This window comes from Narcine bancroftii, chromosome 6 (assembly GCF_036971445.1).
Source record: "Narcine bancroftii isolate sNarBan1 chromosome 6, sNarBan1.hap1, whole genome shotgun sequence".
Classification (NCBI taxonomy): domain Eukaryota; kingdom Metazoa; phylum Chordata; class Chondrichthyes; order Torpediniformes; family Narcinidae; genus Narcine; species Narcine bancroftii.
The window spans coordinates 52,687,846-52,714,033 of record NC_091474.1 but is presented as its reverse complement, the minus strand read 5'-3'; the positions used below and the strand labels follow the sequence as shown (position 1 = coordinate 52,714,033).

General features: G+C 42.1%; 1 protein-coding gene across 2 annotated transcripts in view; it reads right to left on the bottom strand.

The window, feature by feature from the left end:
• The window catches only part of ankfy1 (ankyrin repeat and FYVE domain containing 1), a 105,997-nt gene that overhangs the window by 69,228 nt on the left and 10,581 nt on the right, over positions 1-26,188 (bottom strand). For both annotated transcript variants that reach the window (XM_069884993.1, XM_069884991.1), the window contains exon 4: positions 1,457-1,592. In XM_069884993.1, coding sequence (XP_069741094.1) covers positions 1,457-1,592 — 136 coding nt within the window. The remainder of the gene's footprint in view (positions 1-1,456; positions 1,593-26,188) is intronic.

Genomic DNA, 26,188 nt, shown 5'->3' with positions numbered 1-26,188 from the left:
TTGTCCAAGGTGACACCAGGGATGGGGAGTTCAGAAGAGAACAGGTAGATGGCTGAGTTATGTTCTTTTGTACAAATAAACATTTCCTCTGCATCTTTCAATTTAAAATCCTTAATTACATCACCCTTCAGACATCTTTTCTTAAAAGAAAAGATATTCAGTGGGACGACCTTTTCCTGAAAATTAATTTGCATTCCTGGTATCCTCGAAGAAAACATGCAGGTGCTGCGTCTAGCAAAGAACACAAAAGTGCTGAAGAAACTCAGCAGGTCATACATCATTCCTGACAAAGGACTCAAGCCTGAAACATCAACTGCCTTTTACTTTCCCTGGATGCTGCATGACCTGCTGAGTTTCTCCAGCACTTCCTAGTATCATTCTTGTCATTCACAAGAAAAATAGAAGGCCACTCAGCCTCGAAGCCTGGCCCACCATTCAATACAACTGTAACTGATCTTTCAAATACTCTCTGTGCTAATTCACTATCAATTTAATCATTCAAGTATTTATTTCCATCTGAATTACATCTGGCTGCTGCCTCCATACTCAGACAGAAAAAAATTCTATGCACCCCCTTAGGATCTTCTATGTTTGGATAATGTTGTCCTTCGTTCGTCTAAGTACCAAGGAATACAATTTCCAAACTGTCCAGCCTCTCTTGATAGAACCTTCTCATCCCTGGAATTAGCCCTCTAGACCACCTGGATTCTTCTCTGCAACCTTGCTAGTTCTGAATCCAGCATCCAGAACTGCAACCTTTCAAGAGTACTTGGCATAACTCCCCAAAATTAGTCATCACAGAAATAAACCCAAGTAGTAGGTTTGCTTTATTTATTGGTTGCAAATCCACAAAGTGGGAGCGATTAGTGATTGGTGTTATTTGTACTTTGATATTCTTTTGCTCCTTTACTTCACCTGGAAGGTACAATAACAAGGGACATCTCCCTTCCTACCAAAATGGCATTCATTGGCACTGATCATTAGCACTGATCCCCATTGGCACGGATCCTTGGCACGGATTCATTGGCACGGATTCATTGGCACTGATCATTTATTTTCTGACTCTGTAAACAATGTGCCTCCCCTCTACCCCTCGAGATACTTCCAGTTCTCAGCATCAACAATTCCTCCTCCCCAAAAGTGGATTCACACATATTTGGAAAGAGGTTGATTCTAAAAAGCTTACAATGTGCACCATTACCCAAATGTTCCAATTTTTCCAACTACAAATCTTTTTCGTCAAATTTCCTCGTCAGCTACAAACTACCAGACTTTTGTATCATAAATTTTAAACAATTTCCCCAGACCATTTCAAATTTAGCAGCAAAATAAAGATCTTAAAGGCAGTTCAATGAAGATCTGATCCAACAATTTCAAAGCTTCAGAGGTTAGAGATAAAAAAACTGGATGCAACTTAAGATCTCATGGATAGAAAATAATCTGCCAATTTCTCTACCTTTCTCGGAGCTGATACAGCTGGAATCGATTCGCCAGTTTCATCAGTTCGATAAGGAAAACATCATTTTCTTTCAGTTCCAGATCATCTGTATAAACCCATCGAAGCATGGACATGGTCACCTCTGGGTCAGCGTCTAACACAAGGAAGAAATTACAATAAGACCACCTGTTACAAGTACAATAAATCATTTCTAAAGAAAAAAATTAAAATGCAGATGCCAGATATTCAAAATAAAAACAAAATATTGAAAAAGGGGCAATAGTGCAATTCAAGTGTTGCTGAAATGTGAAATGTTGATGTTAATAGGGAAAAGGATTATTTGTTGCAAAGAAGAATAAAGTGGAACTGTGGCTCATTCTGCTCTGTCATCACCTGGAATATTGAATCACCTTCCCCTCTCTCTGTTAGGATAGCCTGTCCTGCAGGGTATGTTCTGCAGTATATTTCTTAACATCCAGAGCCAGCTCTTCAGCACTTGACATCCTGTTTTGCGGAAACTGCCAAAATGTTTGGTCTGGAAGTCAGCCTGAAGAAAACTGAGGTCCTCCATCAGCCAGCTCCCCACCATGACTACCAGCCCCCCCACATCTCCATCGGGCACACAAAACTCAAAACGGTCAACCAGTTTACCTACCTCGGCTGCACCATTTCATCGGATGCAAGGATCGACAACGAGATAGACAACAGACTCGCAAAGGCAAATAGTGCCTTTGGAAGACTACACAAAAGAGTCTGGAAAAACAACCAAATGAAAAACCTCACAAAGATTAGCGTATACAGAGCCGTTGTCATACCCACACTCCTGTTCGGCTCTGAATCATGGGTCCTCTCTATGGCTCCTAAAATGCTTCCACCAGAGTTGTCTCTGCTCCATCATTAACATTCATTGGAACGACTTCATCCCTAATATCGAAGTACTCGAGATGGCAGAGGCCGACAGCATCGAATCCACACTGCTGAAGATCCAACTGCGCTGGGTAGGTCATGTCTCCAGAATGGAGGACCATCGCCTTCCCAAAATCGTGTTATATGGCGAGCTCTCCACTGGCCACCGTAACAGAGGTGCACCAAAGAAGAGGTACAAGGACTGCCTAAAGAAATCTCTTGGTGCCTGCCACATTGACCACCGCCAGTGGGCTGATATCGCCTCAAACCGTGCATCTTGGCACCTCACAGTTCGGCGGGCAGCAACCTCCTTTGAAGAAGACCGCAGAGCCCACCTCACTGACAAAAGACAAAGGAGGAAAAACCCAACACCCAACCCCAACCAACCAATTTTCCCCTGCAACCGTGTCTGCCTGTCCCACATCGGACTTGTCAGCCACAATCGAGCCTGCAGCTGATGCAGACTTTTACCCCCTCCATAAATCTTCGTCCGCGAAGCCAAGCCAAAGAAAAGACAACCATAAATATTATTTATCCTTTCATATTTATCTTTTCTCTGTCTTGGAAATGTGGTAATTTAATGTATACAGTACTCTATATACCTTTCTGGCTGCAAGCAAGAACTTCGGTGCATTTCATATATTGCACATGTATATGACAATAAACTCTTACCCTTGGTATTCTATGCCATTATTTCTGGTTTTCTCAATTTTCTCACTTCAATTACCCCATTAACCCAGAAAAACATATCTCCATGACAACCCAGACATTCCTTTCATCCTACCCATCCCTGCATCACCTGGTCTGAAACTTGATTAGCTCACTGTCTCTTTCCCTGTTGTCATGAACCGTTTTCAACCACAGTCCTTTTTCCCTCTCCAGAGATGCTGCCTAACCTACATCTGTTTGTTCATTGTTATATAATAAAACAGAAATGTAATATTAAATGAAATTGCCTTTAATCTGCCACAAGACAAAAATTTGCCTTTAACATTTGCAATGCCCGGCACCTGTCAGAGAAAGAGATGCAAAAGAGAACGACCCCCCCTTCCCCCACCAGAGTTACCAAGTGTTCGTGATTCACCTCCAGCACTCCTGCAGCCGGACATAACTCCAGTTCAGTTCAAACCATTGGCAACCCAAGCCCAGATCCAAACCTCCCACTGAGGTACCCTTGCAAATTATTTTTAAGGATCTGGGCATTTATTTCCATTGTTAACTGCACTTAGAAGATAGTAGGCCAACATCACAAATCATTTCAATCCCTCTGAGGGTTTACCTCATGGAGCTCCTGAGAAGGTGGGGGGGGGGGGCGGGGGTGGAGGGGTCAAAGTTTTAATCCCAAAGAAATGATCATTCTACAAGTGGATAAATGGGCAAAATATTTTGAAAAGAGGAAGTGAGAGTACACCTTCCTGTAAAGTGAGTTTGTATGGACAAATGAAGTCATTCACAAAAGGGATCAGAGCACAGTTAAGAGGGGCCATGGACTAAAATCATAAAAAATGTTTTGTGTTTTTATGTAGTCAGTAGGACTTCAACGCTCGCGTCGGCAAAGACTCAGAAACCTGGCCAGGAATCCTGGGCAAGCTTGGCGTCGGCAAGTGTAACGACAATGGGCGCCTCCTGTTGGAGCTCTGCGCAGAACAGTGGCTTGTCATTACAAACACCCTTTTTCAGCAGAGGGACAGCCTTAAGACTACCTGGATGCATCCCCGATCCAAACACTGGCACCTTCTGGACTACATCCTGGTGCGAGAAAGTGACAAACGAGATGTGCTCCACACCAGGGTCATGCCCAGCGCGGAATGCCAAAATGACCACCGGCTGGTTCGCTGCAAGCTCAACCTTCACTTCAAGCCAAAGCCCAGGAACAGTAAAGCCCCCAGAAAGAAGTTCAATGTTGGAAACCTGCAGTCTGACGAAGTGAGAGGAAACTTCCAGGCTCGACGATGCAATCCGCCTCACGGACTCGTCCCCTGAAACCCTCTGGGATCAGCTGAAGACTACCATACTGCAATCCACTGAAGAGGTACTGGGCTTCTCCTCCAGGAAAAACAAGGACTGGTTCGACGAAAACAGCCAGAAAATCCAGGAGCTGCTGGCAAAGAAGCGAGCTGCCCACCAGGCTCACCTTACAAAGCCGTCCTGTCCAGAGAAGAAACAAGCCTTCCGTCGCGCATGCAGCCATCTTCAGCGCAAACTCAGGGAGATCCAAAATGAGTGGTGGACTAGCCTCGCAAAGCAAACCCAGCTCAGCGCGGACATTGGCGACTTCAGGGGTTTCTACGAGGCTCTAAAAGCTGTGTACGGCCCCTCACCCCAAGTCCAAAGCCCGCTACGCAGCTCAGATGGCAAAGTCCTCCTCAGCGACAAGATCTCCATCCTCAACCGATGGTCAGAACACTTCCAATCTCTTTTCAGTGCCAACCGCTCAGTCCAAGATTCCGCCCTGCTCCTGCTCCCTCAACAGCCCCCAAGGCTAGAGCTGGATGAGGTCCTCACCCAGGATGAGACATATAAGGCAATCGAACAACTGAAAAGTGGCAAAGCAGCAAGTATGGATGGAATCCCCCCAGAGGTCTGGAAGGCTGGCGGCAAAACACTGCATGTCAAACTGCATGAGTTTTTCAAGCTTTGTTGGGACCAAGGAAAACTGCCTCAGGACCTTCGTGATGCCACCATCATCACCCTGTACAAAAACAAAGGCGAGAAATCAGACTGCTCAAACTACAGAGGAATCACGCTGCTCTCCATTGCAGGCAAAATCTTCGCTAGGATTCTACTAAATAGAATAATACCTAGTGTCGCTGAGAATATTCTCCCAGAATCACAGTGCGGCTTTCGCGCAAACAGAGGAACTACTGACATGGTCTTTGCCCTCAGACAGCTCCAAGAAAAGTGCAGAGAACAAAACAAAGGACTCTACATCACCTTTGTTGACCTCACCAAAGCCTTCGACACCGTGAGCAGGAAAGGGCTTTGGCAAATACTAGAGCGCATCGGATGCCCCCCAAAGTTACTCAAAATGGTTATCCAACTGCACGAAAACCAACAAGGTCAGGTCAGATACAGCAATGAGCTCTCTGAACCCTTCTCCATTAACAATGGCGTGAAGCAAGGCTGTGTTCTCGCACCAACCCTCTTTTCAATCTTCTTCAGCATGATGCTGAACCAAGCCATGAAAGACCTCAACAATGAAGACGCTGTTTACATCAGGTACCGCACAGATGGCAGTCTCTTCAATCTGAGGCGCCTGCAAGCTCACACCAAGACACAAGAGAAACTTGTCTGTGAACTACTCTTTGCAGACGATGCCGCTTTAGTTGCCCATTCAGAGCCAGCTCTTCAGCGCTTGACGTCCTGTTTTGCGGAAACTGCCAAAATGTTTGGCCTGGTAGTCAGCCTGAAGAAAACTGAGGTCCTCCATCAGCCAGCTCCCCACCATGACTACCAGCCCCCCCACATCTCCATCGGGCACACAAAACTCAAAACGGTCAACCAGTTTACCTATCTCAGCTGCACCATTTCATCAGATGCAAGGATCGACAACGAGATAGACAACAGACTGGCCAAGGCAAATAGCGCCTTTGGAAGACTACACAAAAGAGTCTCGAAAAACAACCAACTGAAAAACCTCACAAAGATAAGCGTACACAGTGCCGTTGTCATACCCACACTCCTGTTCGGCTCTGAATCATGGGTCCTCTACCGGCATCACCTACGGCTCCTAGAACGCTTCCACCAGCGTTGTCTCCGCTCCATCCTCAACATTCATTGGAGCGCTTTCATCCCTAACGTCAAAGTACTCAAGATGGCAGAGGTCGACAGCATCGAGTCCACGCTGCTGAAGATCCAGCTGCGCTGGATGGGTCACGTCTCCAGAATGGAGGACCATCGCCTTCCCAAGATCGTGTTATATGGCGAGCTCTCCACTGGCCACCGAGACGGAGGTGCACCAAAGAAGAGGTACAAGGACTGCCTAAATAAATCTCTTGGTGCCTGCCACATTGACCACCGCCAGTGGGCTATCGCCTCAAACTGTGCATCTTGGCACCTCACAGTTCGGCGGGCAGCAACCTCCTTTGAAGAAGACCACAGAGCCCACCTCAATGACAAAAGGCAAAGGAGGAAAAACCCAACACCCAACCCCAACCAACCAATTTTCCCCTGCAACTGTTGCAACCGTGTCTGCCTGTCCCGCATCGGACTTGTCAGCCACAAACGAGCCTGCAGCTGACGTGGACATTTACCCCCTCCATAAATCTTCGTCCGCGAAGCCAAGCCAAAGAAAGAAGGATGAGAAGTATGGAAGAAACCAACTAAACTTGACTGCTGCGGGGAAGGGGGTTCATAAATTTTGAGCAGAGTCCTAGGGTGCCCATTAGCCACAAATGGCTGAACTAAAGTATAGAAATGACAGGGCAAAGATCTGGCCAGTTAAAGAGAAAGTGCAGATTAACAAGACTTCAAAATTGTAAATATTTGCTCCAGAAGTTTATAACTCAAATTTTTGAACTATTTCAACATTACAAAAACAATATAAAAGCTATTGGAGATAGTTTTAGGAAGATTTACAACCGTTATACCAGAAATGCAGAGGCAAATGTAAGGAACTAACATACTGTAGTCATTCCAGCAGAATAAAGACCAAGGGGTAACTCAATGGTGGTCTTTAAAATTACAAACTGGTCTCTCAGTGTAGATGTGGGGAATAGGCTTCTTCAAAGTGGGGAATAACTATCTTCATTGCCCTCAACTCTATTGATATCTTTAAAAGGTTTTATACCCTCCCTCAAAGAAAATGCCAAGGATTCACTAACTTCTATATTACCTTTTTTTGCAGTCCTAACTGGCCTAACCCTGTCATTTCAGGAACCAACATGGCACATCTTCATTCTACAGAAAGTATACCCTTGTTAAAGAAGCCAAAGTTGTATATAAGAAAACTGCAAATGCCTTTAGCAAGAAAGAAATGTTTGGGGAACTGAGCATCCATTGGATAGAAATAGATTTTCAGATCAGGTCCCTTGAATCAAATCTCGATAAAGGGTTCCAAACAAACTTGTTAACTAACCACTTCTATCCACCTCAGACTACTGCTCCCTTCAACATTTCATTATTTGTTCAAGCTTTTATACCAGTGGTTTTCAAACTGCCCCCTAAACTTAATCCCTGTGCCATAAATTCTCTGAGATTAGTAAGGGATTATGTGAGTGGGAAGAAAAAGTTTAAAAACCAGTTTTAACCATACTTAATTGACCCGTTCTGTGCATAATTTCATAACCATATAACCATGGATCAATTTACAGTACGGAAACAGGCCACATCGGCCCTTCTAGTCTGCACCGATTTACGTGAAACTCCACCAGTTCCATCTTCCCACTCCCATGCCCATAACCCTCCAACCCCCTCTCATCCATGTACTCATCCAGCCTCCTCTTAAATAACAGAATTGACCCTGCCGCAACTACTTCTTCCGGTAGATCATTCCACTCAGCCACCATTCTGAGTGAAGAAGCTTCTTATATTACTCCTAAAGTTTTGCCCCCTAACCCTTATGACCCCTTGTACCAATCTCCCCTACCCTCAGGGGAAAGAGCCTATTCACATCTAATTTATCTATTCCCTTCATAATTTTAAATACCTCTATCAAATATTTCAGTAACATTTGGGTCTAGAGCAGTGGTTCTCAACCTTCCCTTTCCACTCACATACTACCTTAAGCAATCCCTAATCACAGAGCACCAATGGCAGAAGGATTACTTAAGGTGGAATGTGAGTTTACGGGGGCAGTTTGAAAACCACTCTTTTATTAAGTTGTCCAGATGTGGCCTCACAAGACCCAATATAGTTTATCTTACAAGATATCTTCACTCATCCTTATATCATCCAGCAATAAAGGGCAACATACCATTTGCCTTTTGAAACCCCTCCTGCATTTAATGTGTATGGTCACCATGTGATCAACATTTCCCACTCTCTCAACAGTTCTTATTTCTATCAAAGTTGCTAGCTTCTTTTTCTAAAATGTATTCCGTATGGCACATTATCATGTACAGAGAGTGGGTGGAGACCAAAACAGGTGCCACTTAGATTTCAGATTTAAAATCACAAGGGTGCAGTTGAGCAGAATGCCTCTCAAATCATAACTTCAGGCCACAAATGGCAAGGAACCAAACAGCTGAAAAACCTGCCCTTTCTATAAAATACACCTTCAGCGTAATTTATAATTTTCTAGTCAAAACAATAGAGAACAGGATGCAGCTTTTCCATCTACATACAGTACTTTCAAAAACAGAATGCACTCGGACTTCCGGTTAGGGCACGATATGGAGTAGACGTTCTTATCACAGCTCCATGCCTTCAGTATACTTTTTCCCCTGTTTACTTAAAACTTTTGAATTGATGTCGAATTGCATATTTTACACTTGAAATTGATACACGAGCTGGAAAGATTGCTAAAAGTAGAGAAAACAAAGAAAAAGAAACTGCCTATTCCACTGGCAAACCTGACTATTGAGGGGGTCCTCCAATGTACGAACAAATTAAAGAATCTATTGATGCAGGATTTAGATGGCTAGCTTTTGACACTTGAAAAATCAATTTTCACAAGTCTGTCTTTCTGCAAAAGAGGAGGGTGAGCGTTTGACCTGAGTAGAATCTACTAAGGGTCCGCCACCTGGAAGACAATAACGAGAGACTAACAACCAGAGTTATTGATTTGGAAAGTCGAAGTAGGCAGCAGAAACGGCGCATTGTAGGCTGCGCATTGTTAAGTATACTGAGACTGGTATGCTTACTAAATTTTTCTCTGATTTGTTGGCAACAGGGTTTGGAGTGAAGTTATTTCCAACACCATCAGAGCTTGATAGAGCACACCGTTCATTATTGCCTAAACCTAAATGGGGCAAAAACTTCTGGTGGTTATATGCCTACATCATTATCAAACGAAGAAACTGCTGATTCGTGAAGTCCGTCATAAAGGTACCCTGCAATACCAAGACAAAAAAATTAGTATCGTGGAAGATTGCACTCCCGAAGTTATGAAGCAGCAGGCTGTCTACAGGAAAGTTACGTTGGAGTTATTTTAGCATGGGTGGAAGCCTTCATTGCTGTTCCCAGCACCACGTCTCCATATCTCTCTTCCCAAGAAATTATTTGGTTCAGTGGAAGACGCTTGGGAGTTCATTCATAACCTTCCCACTCCAACTTCTGAATAGCATTCTCTTTTGTTTTTTCTGTTGAATGGCTGCTTTGAACCGATGATTGAATTTTAATATGTTAAAGGTTCATTCATTTGTTTTTAAAGCTTTCACAAAGAATTGTTACTGTGGTTGAAGGAAAAGAATTCAACACACTTTGATTGTGTTTTCGGTTAAGCTTACACTATCAAAATGGGATAAAAAAAATAACTTCACAAGAAGTCTTTAATCTTCTTCGATGTTTACTAAACATGGCTTCTTTTGGTTTGTTATGATCAGCTGTAAGGCAATGTTATTATTTTGCTTTAGAGCAAGAACATCTAATCTATACTGGAAGATGGTGGGTTTTTAGAATTAATTAGTGTGCTGTCAGTCTTTCCGTCAGCCTTAGAGGTGTAGGACTGGAGAAGAACGGCGGTGGGATCATGGGTATTTTGCATTGCCATGGTGCTTTATTGTTTAGATCTTTCTGGTTCCATCTTATGGAGTCTATGGTTTAATAAGGCCATCTGCAGTCCAGAGGTCGTTGAGCATGCTACACAAACTCGGCTTTGCACATGCATATTGGGATTACTGAAACTAGTTTTACTGTCAATGTATACTTTCTATAATTGAGTGATCAAGGCTAATCCTACTAAGTTGAGTTGGAATGTAAAAGGATTAAATCATCCAGTAAAAGTGACTTCACATTTAAAACAACTTAAACCTGCGATTATATGATTATATTTTTACAAGAGACACATATGTGCCAGTGATGTTTCACGGCTGATGTCATGGTGGAAAGAATTGGAGGTCATTTAAAGGTGAGATTTTGAGGGTGCAATATCATTCTTTTCAAGCGAAATCTAGAGGAGTATCGATCATAAATCAGAATATTCCTTTTAGTATACATAATGTTGTTTCAGATTCTAACGGTCGTTTTGGTATTTTTTCAGGGAAATTACACGATGAAATGGTGGTTTTCACACCCAATTGTTTATGCTCCCAATGTTAATGATCTGGGGTTTTTTGAAAACTTTTTTACTTCCTTGCCGGATTTAAATTTATACTCACTTATTCTAGGTGGGGATTTCAACTGCTGGTTGGATCCAATTCTAGATCGTTCTTATTTTAACCCAGCTACATTAAACAAAACTGCCCTATTTATATATTCTTTTCTATTTGATTGTGGTATTCTACTAATAGAGAGTATTCTTTTTTACTCAAGTTCATCACACTTACTCACATACTGATTTTTAAAAAAATTTGATAATCATTTAATTTCATTAACAATTCTTGTGAATACCAAAGTATTGTAATATCTGACCACGCCCATTACAATGTAATGTGCATAATAAACCTGCATAGGAGAACGCCACTCCGAAATAAAACCTACGACCCAAGGACCTCGCTGCCACGTCCCAGCTTGCTTGGCCACGGCACACGAACCATGGGTGTAAAGGGTGGGGCCAGTATTGCGCGCACTGCACTCCACCTAAAAGCTCCTTTGCGCAGGCCCGAGGACAGGTCCACGTCCTCCCCCTCCACGTCCTCCCCCTCAAAAGATGCTCACAAACTCAAGCTAGCATGCTGGAACATCAGAACCATGCTATACAAGGCTGACAGCCACCGACCTGAACGTCGGTCTGCCCTCATTGCACATGAACTCCTCAGACTTGACATCGACATAGCCGCTCTCAGTGAAGTCCGCCTGGCAGATGTAGGCAGCCTCCAAGAACGCGGCGCGGGCTACACACTCTACTGGTCTGGCAAGCCTTCGGATGAACGACGCCTATCTGGTGTAGGCTTCATGGTCAAGAGCTTCATTGCCTCCAAACTCGAAAACCTTCCGACAGGCCTCTCGGACCGAATCATGTCCATGCGACTCCCACTTCAAAACAAGCGTCACATCACCCTCATCAGTGTCTATGCTCCAACCCTCCAGGCGGAAGCAGCAGAAAAGAACAAGTTCTACACCGACCTGCGCAACCTCATCCAACGTACCCCTACAGCCGACAAGGTTGTCATCCTGGGCGACTTCAACGCTCGTGTCGGCAAAGACTCAGAAACCTGGCCAGGAATCCTGGGAAAGCATGGCGTCGGCAAGTGCAACGATAATGGGCGCCACCTGTTGGAGCTCTGCGCAGAACAGCGACTTGTCATTACAAACACCCTTTTTCAGCAGAGGGACAGTCTTAAGACCACCTGGATGCATCCCCGATCCAAACACTGGCACCTCCTGGACTACATCCTGGTGCGAGAAAGTGACAAACAAGATGTGCTCCACACCAGGGTCATGCCTAGCGCGGAATGCCACACTGACCACCGGCTGGTTCGCTGCAAGCTCAACCTTCACTTCAAGCCAAAGCCCAGGAACAATAAAGCCCCCAGAAAGAGGTTCAATGTTGGAAACCTGCAGTCAGACGAAGCGAGAGGAAACTTCCAGGCAAACCTCAAAGCAAAGCTAGACGTTGCAACCCGCCTCACGGACCCGTCCCCTGAAACCCTCTGGGATCAGTTGAAGACTATCATTCTGCAATCCACTGAAGAGGTACTGGGCTTCTCCTCCAGGAAAAACAAGGACTGGTTTGACGAAAACAGCCAGGAAATCCAGGAGCTGCTGGCAAAGAAGCGAGCTGCCCACCAGGCTCACCTTACAAAGCCGTCCTGTCCAGAGAAGAAACAAGCCTTCCGTCGCGCATGCAGCCATCTTCAGCGCAAACTCCGGGAGATCCAAAATGAGTGGTGGACTAGCCTCGCCAAACGAACACAGCTCAGCGCGGACATTGGCGACTTCAGGGGTTTCTACGAGGCTCTAAAGGCTGTGTACGGCCCCTCACCCCAAGTCCAAAGCCCGCTGCGCAGTTCAGACGGCAAAGTCCTCCTCAGCGACAAGATCTCCATCCTCAACCGATGGTCAGAACACTTCCAATCTCTTTTCAGTGCCAACCGCTCAGTCCAAGATTCCGCCCTGCTCCAGCTCCCTCAACAACCCCTAAGGCTAGAGCTGGATGAGGTTCCCACCCTGGATGAGACATATAAGGCAATCGAACAACTGAAAAGTGGCAAAGCAGCAGGTATGGATGGAATCCCCCCAGTAGTCTGGAAGGCTGGCGGCAAAACTCTGCATGCCAAACTGCATGAGTTTTTCAAGCTTTGTTGGGACCAAGGTAAACTGCCTCAGGATCTTCGTGATGCCACCATCATCACCCTGTACAAAAACAAAGGCGAGAAATCAGACTGCTCAAACTACAGGGGAATCACGTTGCTCTCCATTGCAGGCAAAATCTTCGCTAGGATTCTACTAAATAGAATAATACCTAGTGTCGCTGAGAATATTCTCCCAGAATCACAGTGCGGCTTTCGCGCAAACAGAGGAACCACTGACATGGTCTTTGCCCTCAGACAGCTCCAAGAAAAGTGCAGAGAACAAAACAAAGGACTCTACATCACCTTTGTTGACCTCACCAAAGCCTTCGACACCGTGAGCAGGAAAGGGCTTTGGCAAATACTAGAGCGCATCGGATGTCCTCCAAAGTTCCTCAACATGATTATCCAACTGCACGAAAACCAACAAGGTCGGGTCAGATACAGCAATGAGCTCTCTGAACCCTTCTCCATTAACAATGGCGTGAAGCAAGGCTGTGTTCTCGCACCAACCCTCTTTTCAATCTTCTTCAGCATGATGCTGAACCAAGCCATGAAAGACCCCAACAATGAAGACGCTGTTTACATCCGGTACCGCACGGATGGCAGTCTCTTCAATCTGAGGCACCTGCAAGCTCACACCAAGACACAAGAGAAACTTGTCCGTGAACTACTCTTTGCAGATGATGCCGCTTTAGTTGCCCATTCAGAGCCAGCTCTTCAGCGCTTGACGTCCTGCTTTGCGGAAACTGCCAAAATGTTTGGCCTGGAAGTCAGCCTGAAGAAAACTGAGGTCCTCCATCAGCCAGCTCCCCACCATGACTACCAGCCCCCCCACATCTCCATCGGGCACACAAAACTCAAAACGGTCAACCAGTTTACCTATCTCGGCTGCACCATTTCATCAGATGCAAGGATCGACAATGAGATAGACAACAGACTCGCCAAGGCAAATAGCGCCTTTGGAAGACTACACAAAAGAGTCTGGAAAAACAACCAACTGAAAAACCTCACAAAGATAAGCGTATACAGAGCCGTTGTCATACCCACACTCCTGTTCGGCTCCGAATCATGGGTCCTCTACCGGCACCACCTACGGCTCCTAGAACGCTTCCACCAGCGTTGTCTCCGCTCCATCCTCAACATCCATTGGAGCGCTTACACCCCTAACGTCGAAGTATTCGAGATGGCAGAGGTCGACAGCATTGAGTCCACGCTGCTGAAGATCCAGCTGCGCTGGATGGGTCACGTCTCCAGAATGGAGGACCATCGCCTTCCCAAGATTGTGTTATATGGCGAGCTCTCCACTGGCCACCGTGACAGAGGTGCACCAAAGAAAAGGTACAAGGACTGCCTAAAGAAATCTCTTGGTGCCTGCCACATTGACCACCGCCAGTGGGCTGATAACGCCTCAAACCGTGCATCTTGGCGCCTCACAGTTTGGCGGGCAGCAACCTCCTTTGAAGAAGACCGCAGAGCCCACCTCACTGACAAAAGGCAAAGGAGGAAAAACCCAACACCCAACCCCAACCAACCAATTTTCCCTTGCAACCGCTGCAATCGTGTCTGCCTGTCCCGCATCGGACTTGTCAGCCACAAACGAGCCTGCAGCTGACGTGGACTTTTTACCCCCTCCATAAATCTTCGTCCGCGAAGCCAAGCCAAAGAAGAAGAATATCTGACCACGCCTTGAATCTTCCCAATTTTCCTCAAGCTAAAAGACACTGGGATTTTAATTCAGTTTTTGGTAAATTTATGGAAGAACAGATAGTTTTCTATTTTGATACTAATCTCTCTTTGGAAACCTCTAATTTAATTACAAGATACCTTTAAGGCTTTTCTTAGGGGGAAAATCATTTTAAATATTGTTAATAAAGAAAGGAAGACTAATATAGAAAGAACTGAGTTAATTAAACAATTAGATCAACAAACTAGTGCGGTTGGGGGAAGGGGTCCATATAAAGGAGAACATCAAAGAGAAGGTTTGTCAGCAACGAGAGAGAAGGCTTGTAAATAAAGTTTGGGGGTGGAAAGGCAGATGAACAAGGAGGAAATACCCCTCCATGATGGAGGGGTATGATGGTAATAAATAATAGAGTTGTCCGTAAAGATGGGGGATAAGCAGAAGGTGAGATGTGGGAAATCTCTGAAATGCATTTACTTTAATGCTAGAAGTATTGTAAGGAAGGTGGACGAGCTGAAGGTGCGGATAGACACTTGGCAGTATGTTGTGGTGGCAATTAGTGAGATGTGGTTGCATGAGAGATGTAACTAGCAGCAAAATATTCCAGGATTTCACTGCTTCAGGTGTGATAGAATTGGAGGGGTGGCGGGGGGTAGTGGCGTTGCTTGTCAGGGAAAATATTACAGCAGTGCTGATATGAGATATATTGGAGGGCTCGTCAAGGGAAGCATTATGGGTGGAATTAAAAAATGGAAAAAGGTGAGGTTACAATTATAGGGGTGTATTATAGACCACCTAGTGGGGAGAAGAAATAGAGGAGTAAATGTGTAAGGAAATAGCTGAGATTGTAATAAGCACAGAGTTGTGATAGTAGGGGATTTTAATTTTCCTAATAGATTGGGGGATGTATTCTGTGAAGGGGTTGGATGGATTAGAATTTATAAAATGTGTGCAGGATAGTTTTTTGCAGCAATATGTTGAGGTACCCACTAAAGAAGGGGCAGTGTTGGATCTACTGTTGGGGAATAAGGGGAGCACTTCAGATCCAGTGATCATGGTACCATTAGTTTCAATATAATTATGGAATGGGATAGGTCTGGTCTGAGGGGGAAAGCCAGATTTGATGAAATGAGAAGGGATTTGCAAGGAGTGGTTTGGGCTGATTTGTTTTATGGGAAGGAGGTAGAGGAGAATTGGAGGTCGAAGAGAATTGGAGGTCATTTAAAGGTTAGATTTTGAGGGTGCAGAATCTTGATGTTCCTGTTAAGATAAAAGGCAGAGCCAAAAGTTCGAGAGAGCCATGGTTTTCAAGGTAGATTAGAAAGTTGGTTCAATATAAAAGGGAGCCCTACATTAAATACAGAAAGGAAGGTATGGATGAGATGCTTGGAAAATACATGGATTGTAAAAAGATGCTTAAGAAAATTAGGAAAGTGGAGGGAGTCACGTGATGGAGTAGTGGCCGGACGGTGAACTCCAGCCCTCTCCAGAAAAGTCGGGAAAAACAAAGGAAAACACAAAGGCACAGAAATAAAAGTTACAGAAAAGTGAATATAAAGGTGGAAAGAAGATGGCGACAAAAAAAGAAAAATCGAAAGCAACGGTAAGAAGAGAGGAAGAGAAGACAAAGGAGGAAAAAGGTGAAGGCCTTACCTGTCCGAAGAGGCCCGCTGCGGAGAGAGAAACCCGCTCCCTCAGGTCGGTAAATAATGGACTACAAAAATGGCTCGCTGAGCCGAGTAAAAGTGCGCGATGCGCATGAAAAAAAACACACCGACGGGAGGGGGGACCAGCTGGGGAGTCGATCTCCACAGCCGGCAACGACAGCTGCAGAACACCTGCAGCAAGAAGAGACCACAGAAGACAATAGAAACAAGAAAGAAGAGAAGGAAAGGGCACCAAAGAAACAACAGATGGCCAACCCAGAGGAAGAGGAAGAGGAAGAGTACAGTGAAATAGAAGAAGAAAAGAAAGGCAAGATAAAGAAGGTACTTTCTCTTATTAAAGGATACATGGAGTCATTTAAAGAATGGTAAACACAGGAATTTAATGATTTAAGAAGAAGAATAAACAACACAGAAGAGAAAATGAATAAAATAGAGATGACCTTAACAGAAATGGGAAAGAAAATGGACAAGATGGAAGAGCGGGCAGTAGCAGCAGAAATGGAGGTAGAAGAGTTAAAAAAGAAATTGGAGGAATCTAATAAAAAAACTAAAGAGACACAAGAACTACTAGCTCAAAAAATAGATACAATGGAAAATTATAACAGAAGAAATAACATAAAGATAGTGGGCCTTAAGGAAGATGAAGAAGGCAAGAATATGAGGGAGTTTATAAAAGATTGGATCCCTAAGACCCTAGGATGTCCAGAACTACAGCAAGAAATGGAAATAGAAAGGGCACATAGAGTATTGGCCTCTAAACCACAACCACAACAAAAACCAAGATCTATTGTAGTAAAATTCCTAAGATATACTACAAGAGAAAAGGTACTGGAGAAGACAATGGAAAAAGTAAGAGAGGGCAACAAAGTATAAAGGGCAAAAAATCTTCATTTATCCAGATATAAGTTTTGAACTCCTAAAGAAGAGAAAAGAGTTCAATATAGCAAAGGCGATTTTATGGAAGAAAGGGTATAAATTTATACTAAAGCATCCAGCGGTATTGAAAATATTTATTCCAGGACAACAAAACAGACTATTCTCGGATCCAGAAGAAGCACGAAAATTTGCAGAACAATTACAAAAATAGACTGAGGGATGAAGACGGGTAATGAGAGTAAAAATGATCACGATTGATATGTATGCGGGTAAAGAGGTATAAGAGTGAATAGAGACAATGTGCATACGTGAATGTATCTGTACTTAGAGGAAAATATAGATAGTATAGACAAGAATTAATAAGGGAAGGTAATGGAATAGAGAGAATAAGGAGGGAATTAAAAGAGTGACCTTTGTGACATATGAAAAGTGAAATCTTTTCTGGGGGGGGCGGGGTGGGGGGAAATAGCGGTCACTGCAAAATCAGTTGACGCTTGCGAGTGGATTCGCAAATCCAAATGGAGAGGGGAGATGTGGTTGTCCGACAAGGGATAAAGGACAACTCAGGAGGGGAAGGGGAGATTGGGGATAAATAAGATAGAAATAGGAGAATAAGGAAAATGTTGGATGTTGTAGGAATGTTGTCTTATAAAGAGTTGAAAATAAGAAAACAGAAATGGAAAAGGAGGAAAGGTAATGATGGAAAAACGGAAAGAGAAGATAAACAAAATATAAAAGGGCTACGCTGAACTATATGACTTTAAATATTAATGGAATACATAACCAAATTAAAAGGAAGAAACTACTAAATTTAAATGAATAAATGGATTCGATTAGAAAAAATAACATATAGGTTAAGAAATAATATTGAAATATTCGAACAAGTATGGGAGCCTTACTTTAAATACAATAGCGAAAACCTACCGGGGACAAACATTACCTAAGTTGATGGAAGGAGAAGGAAAGAAAAGAATGGACTCAGTAGAATTTCTGGTGTATTTTTGTTGAATGACAACATTGTCTGACTGGCTTAATGCAACCAAGATTGTATACCTAAAATGGATGAGAGGGGGGGTGGTGGGGGGGTGGCTTGGGAGGAGGGGGGGGGGGGGGAGAAAAAGTCACTGTATATGTGTGAAAAAGAAATAGTGTATATCATGGCTAATGTGATTTATGGTGTGAAAAATAAAAATTTTAAAAAAAAAGATAGGCCCTTTACCTAACTGCATTGCCAGATGCTGTATAAAAAGAAAAACACGGTAGAAAAAAAATAAAAATACATGGAAAAGACACATGTTAGACAAATTAAATACATTGGAGTAAAATTATAAAATAAGATAGTGAGTCATAGATACTGGAATCCTATACTGTATCTGAATTATTAATTGAAAAACAAATCTTTTCCATATTCATACAGGTCATGATGTCGCACAACTACTGATCATGAGTAAGCACGGTAGCATCCTTCCATTTAAGTAAAATCACATGCCTCGCCAAAAGAGAGACAAAAGCAATAGCGCAACTCTGAACCAAAGACAAAGAAGAATCATTTCCCCCACCCCACCCCACCTTTATACCAAAGAGGGCCACCAAAGGATTCAGTGTTAAATCTATATTTAAAAAAATTTGATAAAGTATGGAAAACTTGTTAGAACATATGAGTTAATTACACTTTTCCATTCTTACACCTGTCGCACCGGGAGCACATCAGAATAAAAACGAGACAATTTAGCCTTAGATAAATGTGCTCATGTACCACTTTGAATTGTAATAGACAATGTTGAGCACATAATGAAGAGCTATTAACCAATTTAAGAATTGTGTCCCAATCTACATCTGATATTGTCTGTTCCAAGCATTTTTGATTTTTAATTTTAACTAATGAAGTCTGATTTAACATAACAATTTCTCGTAAATAATAGATGTTAAACCTTTGCGAGACATCATTGAGCTTAAAAAAAACTTATCTCCAAAATTTGATTCGGAGTCTCTTGGAAAATCAGATAATTGTGATTTAAGAAAATGCTGGGCTTGCAAATTTAAAAAAAGAGAGAGATTTGGGCAAGTTAAATTTAGCAGAAGGTTGCTCAAATGATGAAAAATATCCATCAATGAACAGATCCTTAAAGCTTTGCATACCATCTCTGAAAAATATTGTCGTGTAAAGAAGGTAGATAAAAGGGATTGGATACTAAAGAGCTTGAGAGAGAAAAATCATGAAATGTAAAATGTTTTCTAAACTGTGCTCAAATTCTCATAGAATATTTAACAATTAGATTATCTGTTAACTTATTTGAGAATGGAAGTGAAGTGAAATAGTTAGATCTAAAACTAATATATTATGCTTAAACAGGGGTGACTACCATAGGATGAGGGAGGAATTGGCCAGAGTGGACTGGGAGCACAGGCTAATTGATGAAACAGTTGAGGAACAGTGGAAGATTTTCAAAGAAATATTTTGTAATGCTCAACAAAAATATATTCCGATCAGGAAAAAGGGCAGCAAGGGAGGGAAAAATCTACTGTGGTTAACAAAGGAAATAAAGGAGAGTATAAAATTGAAGGCGCAGGTGTACAAAGCTGCAAAGAGCAGTGGGGAAACTGGAAGATTGGGAAAACTTTAAGAGACAACAAGGGGTTACAAAGCAGGTAATAAGAAATGGGAAAAAGAATTATGAAAGTAAATTGGCACAAAATATAAAAACAGAAAGCAAAAAATTTTATAAATATATAAAACGGAAGAGGGTGGCCAGAGTTAACATAGGATGAGAAAGGAAAACTGGTAGCAAAAAATGAGGAAATGGCCGAGGCATTAAACAAATATTTTGTGTCGGTCTTCACGGTGGAAGACACGTCCAACATGCCGAAGTACGGAGTTAAGGATGCGAATGTTGGGGAGGGTCTTGATAAAATAGTTGTTACAAAGAAAGTAGTGATGGAGAAACTAATGGGACAAAAGCCAGACAAATCACCTGGTCCTAATGATATGTATCCAAGGGTTCTGAAGGAAATGGCAGAAGTTATAGTTGATGCATTGGTGGTCATATACCAAAATTCCTTGGATTCTGGGCAGGTCCCGGCAGACTGGAAGACAGCAAATGTCACACCACTTTTTAAGAAGGGATGTAGGCAGAAGACTGGAAATTATCGGCCAATTAGCTTGACGTCTGTAGTTGGAAAAATGCTTGAAGCTGTCATTAAAGATGAAATAGTGAAACTTTTGGAACGTAAGGGTTCAATCAGGCAGACGCAGCATGGTTTTAGAAAGGGAAGATCTTGTTTGACAAACTTGTTAGGATTCTTTGAGGATATAATGCGGTGGATAGAGGGGAACAGGTTGGTGTTGTATATTTGGATTTCCAGAAAGCGTTTGATAAGGTGCTGCACAAGAGACTTATCAGTAAGTTACAGGAAGGGGGAGTCTGGGGAAGTATATTGGCCTGGATTGAAAATTGGTTGTCTGACAGGAGGCAGAGAGTCGGGATAAATAGGAGTTTTTCAGGTTGGCAGAGAGTGGTAAGTGGGGTGCCACAGGGGTCAGTGTTAGGCCTACAACTGTTCATCATTTACATTGATGGCTTGGAGGAGGGGACAAAATGTGGTGTAGCCAAGTTTGTGGATGACACCAAATTGAGTGGAAGAGCAAATTGTAATGATGTGGAGCGTCTGCAGAGGGATATAGTTAAGCTGGATGAGTGGGGAAAGGTCTGGCAGATGGAGTACAATGTTAGTAAGTGTGAGGTTATCCACTTTGGCAAGAAAAATAAAAGAGCTGAATATTATTTAAAGGGTGAAAAACTACAGCATGCTGTTGTGCAGAGGGACTTGGGAGTGCTTGTGCATGAATCGCAAAAAGTTAGGTTGCAGGTGTAGCAGGTTATTAAGGAGGCAAATGGAATGTTGGCCTTCATCGCTAGAGGAATTGAATTGAGGAGTAGGGAGGTAATGTTGCAACTGTATAAGGTACTGGTGAGACCGCGCCTGGAGTACTGTGTCCAGTTCTGGTCTCCATATTTGAGGAAGGATATACTGGCTTTGGAGACAGTCCAGAGGAGGTTTACTAGGTTGATCCCTGGGATGAAGGGGTTGACTTATGATGAAAGATTAAATAATCTGGGATTGTATTCGCTCGAGTTCAGAAGAATGAGAGGAGATCTTATAGAAACATATAGGATTATGAAAGGTATGGATAGGATAGATGTAGGAAGGTTTTTTGAGCTGGCCGGGGAAACTAAAATGAGAGGACACAGTCTCAAGATTTGGGGGAGTAGATTTAGGACAGAGATGAGGAAAAATAGTTTTTCCCAGAGAGTAGTGAATGTTTGGAATTCTCTAACTAGGGAAGTGGTTGAGGCTGCCTCATTAAACATATTTAACATTCGGTTAGATAAATTTTTACATGATAGAGGAATTAGGGGATATGGGGAGAAGGCAGGTAGGTGGAGTTAGGTCGTAAATTAGATCAGCCATTATCGTATTGAATGGAGGAGCAGGCCCGATGGGCCATTTTTGGCCTACTCCTGTTCCTACTTCCTATGTTCCTATGCTAAGTTAAAGTTTTTTGGGGGGGAATTCAGCTCCAATGATAGGCATAATGGGCAGTCAGAATGATTATGAAAAAAAGGACCAAAACATAAAACATCATATACTGACTGCCCAATAGTAGAATCTAAAGTTAGGTAGAGCCATTCCACCATCTCTCTTAGATCTCTGAAGAAGAACTTTATTAAGGTGAAGATGCTTACCCTACCATATGTAAGACAATCAAAGTCAGTCAAAAAAACTATTTAGGGTCAAAAATCAGAACAGATTGAAAAAGATATGAAAATTTAGGCAAAATATTAATTTTAATAGAATTTATATGGCCAACTAAAGTTGTAGACAAAGGAAGTTTCACTTGTTTAAGCATAGTAAGATAATTCTCCTTAAAAAGATGTTTATGATTCTTTATAATTGTAATACCAAGACAGGTAAACTGATTTTTAACTATCACACATTGCTGCAGAAAAATTCAGTGGAAGAAGTTCACTTCAATTTATATCCTGAAATTGACTAAATTGTGAAAGCAATGACACTATATGGGGAAGGGAGGTGACTGGATCCAAAATGTAAAGTAAGAGATCGTCTCCATAAAGAGAGATCTTGTGTTCAATCCCTTTCCTCCATATCCCCAAGATGTCCTTGCACTGACGATAAGTAATTGCCAATGGTGCAATCGCCAGATCAAATAATAAAGGACTTAACGGGCATCCTTGACGATGCCACATTGAAGATTAAAAGGCAGCGATTATTATAAATTAATAAGAATTGTGGTAGGTGGCTGTGAGTACAATAATTTAACCCTTGCATCAAATCAGAACCAAAATTAAAATTTTCAAGGGTTGTAAAGAGATGTGTCCATTCTATACGATCAAAAGCTTTTTCAGTATCCAATGAAAGAATGCACTCAGGAATTTTCCTGGAAGGCAAATAAATAATATTAATTAAACAATGTATATTAAAATAAGAGTATTGTTTTTTTAATAAACCCCCATTTGATCTTCAGAAATAACTGACGGCAAAATGTTTCCATCCTATTGGGTAAAATTTTAACATTGACGTTCATTTAGGAGATCGGTCTATAGGAGATTGTGTTTTTACCTTTCTTTGCAATTGAAGATATGCAAGCCTCGTTAAATTAATCTTGATGTTTACCCTGTTTAAATAAATCGGCAAACACCACATTTAGATATGCTGTGAGCAATTGAGAAAATCATTTGAAAAATTCTACAGGGAATCCACTGGGTCCAATGGCCTTTCCAGATTGTCATAAGGAAATAGCAACCATTATTTCCTCATGTGAAATAGATTCATACAGTCTAATTTGACTATCTGAAGAAATCTTGGGGATATTCAATATGTTTAAGAAATTCATACATTCAGAAGAGTATAGTGTGGAATAGAATCTTTAAAATGTATTGTTTATCTCCAAATGATCTGAAGTAATAATACTGTTATCATTATGATCCTTTATAATGTGACGTTTAGCACCAAAACCTCTCAGTTGGTAGGCCAAAAGTTTATCAGATTTATCACCATGAATTTAAATTGACTTTTAGATTTCAAAAGTTGTCTTTAGCTGGGTTTGTTGAGAGAAGATCAAATTTAGTTTTAAGTTCAATCTATTTTTTGTATACATCTGACTTTTTAGTTTGTGCATATTGCTAACCAAGTAACAATTACAGTACGGAAACAGGCCATCTAGGCCCCTCTAGTCCACACTGATTTACGTGAAACTCCACTAGTTCCACCTACCCGTTCCCTGTCCGTAATTCTCCAATCCCCTCACATCCACACACTCATCAAACCTTCTCTTAAATGACAGCATTGACCCTGCTGCAACTACCTCTTCTGGAAGGTCATTCCACTCAGCCAGCACTCTCTGAGTGAAGAAGTTTCCCCTCATGTTACTTCTAAACTTTTGTCCCCTAACCCTTAACTTATGACCCCTCACCTACCCTCAAGGGGAAGAGCCTAATCACATCTACTCTGTCTATCTCCCTCATGATTTTATATACCTCTATCAAATATCCACTCTACCTTCTACGATCTAATGAAAAAAGCCCCAGTCTTTATTTGTACTCTCAATACTCCAATCCAGGCAACATTTTAGTAAATCTTCTCTGCACCCTCTCTACCTTATTACCTATAATTTTGGGGACCAGAACTGCACACAGTATTCCAAATTTGGCCTCACCAATGCCTTGAACAGTCTCAACCTCCCAGCTCCTATATTTTTTCTTTGATTTATAAAGACCAGCATACCAAAAGCCTTCTTTACCACCCTATCTACATGAGAATCCACTTTGAAAAATTATGAACCATTATTCCAAGATCCCTCTGTTCCTCTGCATACCTCAATGCACTCTCCTTCACTGCATATGTCCTATTTTGATTATTTTTCCCAAAATGATCTTATCGATATTAAACTCCATCTGCCATCTTTCAGCCCACTCTTCTAAGCAGTCCAAATCCTGCAGTCCCTGAAAACCATCTTCACTATCCACAACTCCCCCTATTTTTGTATCTTCCACATATTTCCTAACCCAATTTACCACTCCATCATCCAAATCATTAATGTAAATGACAAACAAGGGACCCAACACCGATCCCTGAGGCACACCGCTTGTCACCGTCCTCCATCCTGACAGACAGTTATCCACCATGATTCTCTGGCATCTAACTTCTAACCACCATTGAACCCATCTGACTATCTCAACATTAATACCTAGTGCCTGAACCTTCCATACCAACCTATCTACTGCACTACCCTCATCGATCTTCCTAGTCACCTCCTCAAAAAATTCAACAAGATTTGTCAAACATGACCTTCCCCTCACAAACCCATGTTAGGTGTCCCTGATCAGTCCCTGCCCCTCTAGGTACTTGTACATATTATCTCTAAGAATACTTTCCATTAGTTTACCAACCACCGATGTCAAACTTACTGGCCGATAATTGCTGGGTCTATACCTGGAGCCCTTTTTAAACAGAGGAACCACGTTTGTGACATGCCAATCCCACGGCACCACACCTTCCTCCAGTGACCGTTGAAAAATCACTTTTAGAGCCTCCGCTATTTCCTCCCTGACTTCCCTCAAGGACCTGGGGAAAATCCCGTCGGGACCCGGACGGAGACTGATCTACCTTTATATGCCTCAAAAGTTCTAATGCTCCCCTTTCCTAATTCCTCTGTTTTCCATAATTATCCCTTTTGCCTCACCTATCGTACACGATTCCATATCCTTTTCCTTCGTGAATACCGTTGAGAAGAACTCATTTAATATCTCCCCCATCTCATTCGACTCTGCACAATTTGTCCACTCTGATTTTCTAATGGACCAATTTTATCCTTCACTCTCCTTTTGCTATTCACATATTTGTAAAAACCCTTCGGATTTACTTTTACCCTGTTTGCTATAGCCACTGCGTACCTTCTTTTCGCTTTCCTAATTTTCTTTTTTTTTCTTTCTTTTTTTTTCAGAGAATTTGAAAGTTGTGGTTTATTAGGTCAACACTCATCAACAGAAGCCCTTACTAATTTGACCTGAAAAGATTTGTACATTTTAGTTATTTTTTTAAAAAATTTTTTATTTTTCACACCATAAATCACATTAGCCATGATATACACTATTTCTTTTTCACACATATACAGTGACTTTTTCTCCCCCCCCCCCCCCTCCTCCCAAGCCACCCCCCCACCACCCCCCCTCTCATCCATTTTAGGTATACAATCTTGGTTGCATTAAGCCAGTCAGACAATGTTGTCATTCAACAAAAATACACCAGAAATTCTACTGAGTCCATTCTTTTCTTTCCTTCTCCTTCCATCAACTTAGGTAATGTTTGTCCCCGGTAGGTTTTCGCTATTGTATTTAAAGTAAGGCTCCCATACTTGTTCGAATATTTCAATATTATTTCTTAACCTATATGTTATTTTTTCTAATCGAATCCATTTATTCATTTAAATTTAGTAGTTTCTTCCTTTTAATTTGGTTATGTATTCCATTAATATTTAAAGTCATATAGTTCAGCGTAGCCCTTTTATATTTTGTTTATCTTCTCTTTCCGTTTTTCCATCATTACCTTTCCTCCTTTTCCATTTCTGTTTTCTTATTTTCAACTCTTTATAAGACAACATTCCTACAACATCCAACATTTTCCTTATTCTCCTATTTCTATCTTATTTATCCCCAATCTCCCCTTCCCCTCCTGAGTTGTCCTTTATCCCTTGTCGGACAACCACATCTCCCCTCTCCATTTGGATTTGCGAATCCACTCGCAAGCGTCAACTGATTTTGCAGTGACCGCTATTTCCCCCCACCCCGCCCCCCCCAGAAAAGATTTCACTTTTCATATGTCACAAAGGTCACTCTTTTAATTCCCTCCTTATTCTCTCTATTCCATTACCTTCCCTTATTAATTCTTGTCTATACTATCTATATTTTCCTCTAAGTACAGATACATTCACGTATGCACATTGTCTCTATTCACTCTTATACCTCTTTACCCGCATACATATCAATCGTGATCATTTTTACTCTCATTACCCGTCTTCATCCCTCAGTCTATTTTTGTAATTGTTCTGCAAATTTTCGTGCTTCTTCTGGATCCGAGAATAGTCTGTTTTGTTGTCCTGGAATAAATATTTTCAATACCGCTGGATGCTTTAGTATAAATTTATACCCTTTCTTCCATAAAATCGCCTTTGCTGTATTGAACTCTTTTCTCTTCTTTAGGAGTTCAA